This window comes from Seriola lalandi, unplaced genomic scaffold (genome assembly GCF_002814215.2).
Source record: "Seriola lalandi dorsalis isolate HSWRI2012SDOR001 ecotype SW California unplaced genomic scaffold, Sedor1 jcf7180002054555, whole genome shotgun sequence".
Classification (NCBI taxonomy): domain Eukaryota; kingdom Metazoa; phylum Chordata; class Actinopteri; order Carangiformes; family Carangidae; genus Seriola; species Seriola lalandi.
Genome location: NW_019525108.1, coordinates 25,567 through 28,451, shown reverse-complemented (window position 1 = coordinate 28,451; position 2,885 = coordinate 25,567). Strand labels below are relative to the sequence as shown.

General features: G+C 44.7%; 1 protein-coding gene across 1 annotated transcript in view; it reads right to left on the bottom strand.

Annotated features, from left to right (window-relative positions):
- Window positions 1-2,885, bottom strand: part of LOC111661977 (mitogen-activated protein kinase kinase kinase kinase 3-like) — a 7,794-nt gene that overhangs the window by 3,151 nt on the left and 1,758 nt on the right. The window contains exons 2-3 of the mRNA XM_023415698.2: window positions 1,944-2,001; window positions 140-230 (exon numbers count right to left, since the gene is read on the bottom strand). Of these exons, the coding sequence (XP_023271466.1) occupies window positions 140-230; window positions 1,944-2,001 (149 nt within the window). The remainder of the gene's footprint in view (window positions 1-139; window positions 231-1,943; window positions 2,002-2,885) is intronic.

Here is a 2,885-nt window from a genome sequence, read left to right as displayed (position 1 = left end):
CACACACACACACACACACACACACACACACACACACACACACACACACACACACACACACACACAAACAGCATCAGTGAGGCTGATCAGTCTGTCTGATGTCTTGTGGTCCTGATGCTGTTGGCATGGTAACAGTTACCGGAGGTAGCTGCCGTAGTATGCCACAATGTTGGAGTGTTTACAGTCCTTCATCATTAGGATCTCCTGCTGCACCACTGCAAAGTCCTCACCTACACACACACACACACACACACACACACACACACACACACACACACACACACACAGAGTAAAGTCCCAGCATCATTACCTACTCAGGGTGCAGACAGGTGTGTCTGTTGTCAGGTGAATATGTTCAGAATGAACATTGAGGGAAGACAACACAGAACAAAGAGTCTTTGTTGTGGATCTTTGCCGCCTTCAGGCCTCATTAAAACCTCCACATACTCCTCCAGCTGATCAGAATAAATATGGAGGATTTATGTAACATCTCATTAAAGTGGAAGCTCTGCTGTGAGCTGATGTTAGAGGAGAGGTCTCACTCTGCTGCTGGATCACAACTCATTTCTTTACAGCTTGTTGGTGGAAATCCTTTTTCCTCAAAGTCAGTCAGTGGCTTGCATGTTTTTATATCCAACAGATTAAAGACAAACTTTGGCTCCTCACATCACTCAGAGAAACAGCATGTTTTTAAAAAGCTGACCTGTGACTGTCAGAATGTCAATCATCCCTGTTACATTAAGAGGCGGAATTCCTGTGAGCTGATTTAATATTTCAGTCCATCTGTTGTCACTGGCACGTCTTCATGTGTCTCTACAGATTCTTTAATTCAGTCAGTTTGACCAGTGACTCCTTCAACTCCAACTCATTCTATTTTTATCATCCTGCATAGAAAACAGCACCCATCAACACTGTCAGTGACACCTCCAGTCCACCTTAAAACTACTAACTCCTGACAGAGACACTTCCAGTCCACCTTAAAACTACTAACTCCTGTCAGAGACACCTCCAGTCCACCTTAAAACTACTAACTCCTGTCAGCGAGACCTCCAGTCCACCTTAAAACTACTAACTCCTGTCAGAGACACCTCCAGTCCACCTTAAAACTACTAACTCCTGTCAGAGACACCTCCAGTCCACCTTAAAATACTAACTCCTGTCAGTGATACCTCCAGTCTACCTTAAAACTACTGACTCCTGTCAGTGACATCTCCAGTCCACCTTAAAACTACTAACTCCTGTCAGAGACACCTCCAGTCCACCTTAAAACTACTAACTCCTGTCAGAGACACCCCCAGTCCACCTTAAAATACTAACTCCTGTCAGTGATACCTCCAGTCTACCTTAAAACAACTGACTCCTGTCAGTGACACCTCCAGTCCACCTTAAAACTACAAACTCCTGTCAGAGACACCTCCAGTCCACCTTAAAACTACTTACTCCTGTCAGCGAGACCTCCAGTCCACCTTAAAACTACTAACTCCTATCAGAGACACCTCCAGTCCACCTTAAAACAACTGACTCCTGTCAGTGACACCTCCAGTCCACCTTAAAACTACTGACTCCTGTCAGTGACACCTCCAGTCCACCTTAAAACTACTAACTCCTGTCAGAGACACCTCCAGTCCACCTTAAAACTACTAACTCCTGTCAGTGATACCTCCAGTCCACCTTAAAACTACTAACTCCTGTCAGTGATACCTCCAGTCCACCTTAAAACAACTGACTCCTGTCGATGACACCTCCAGTCCGCCTTAAATAGTGAAGGGATCTGAACAGTGATGGTCTCTGCATGTCTGTTTCTGTTCATAAAGACAGTTTGTAAAACACTAGGGTTCTCCAACACACACACACACACACACACACACACACACACACACGGGGAGAGTGACATACAATAACAGTGTGAAGTGGTGCAGTGGTGTTGCTGGTTTGATTCCTACCAGGCTCAAGTGTGATGACCTTAATGGCGGCCAGGTCTCCAGTGCTGACGCTCCTCGCCTAACAGACACAGAATCATCAGGTGAAGAATCAGGTGAAGAATCAGCTGGTTTCATGTTTGTGTTTAAACCTTCTGCAACATCAGCTGCTTTACATTCAATCAAAGAAGAAGAAGAGAGAGGTCTCACACTGCAGCAGAAGCATTGATCAGTTAATGCGTCCTCAGGGCTCACACACCTCTGCAGCAGCGAGTGTGTGTGGGTGTTGGCTGAACATAGTTCAGTTCATGTCAAAACTGATCAATAAGATGATTATCAATACGACATCTTATCACGGAGAAACGCTGGAGGTCAAGTTCATTATTATTAGTTGAAACTAATAATAATAGTAATAATATATTGATCAGGTATTGATCAGATTATTATTAATAGTACAGAAATAGGTTTCAGAATAATCTAACTGATATTACTAATCAGATTTGATTAGTCACACTAGATCATTTTAATGAACATGAGTCAAGAACCACTGGAAGACTTTTACTTTGAAACAGCTACAGGAAGTGCTGATAATGGCAGCTGTCGTTAAAGCGTTCAGATCTTTCTGTCCGTTCCAGAGTCGCGACGTTGACGTTTTAGAAAGAAAAGAACAAACGAAGAAAAGATGAAGGTCAATCATCAGCTGTCCTGTCTGACACTCCGGGACTGAAGGTGACGCTGAACTTGTCTGCAGGGATCTGGGGATCTGATGGAGGACAGGCTGCCACCGATCGATCCTCCCCCTCCTGCTGCCCCCCTCCCCTTCCCCCTCCTTCCTGACCTCCATAGTTTTGCAGTTTCAGCACTTTAACTCTGATCATGTTCACACCTCAGACTGCTGCTGCTGCTCTTACTGAGTGGTAATTAAAACACAGCTCATGATATTCACCCCCCTCATCCAAACTGCCC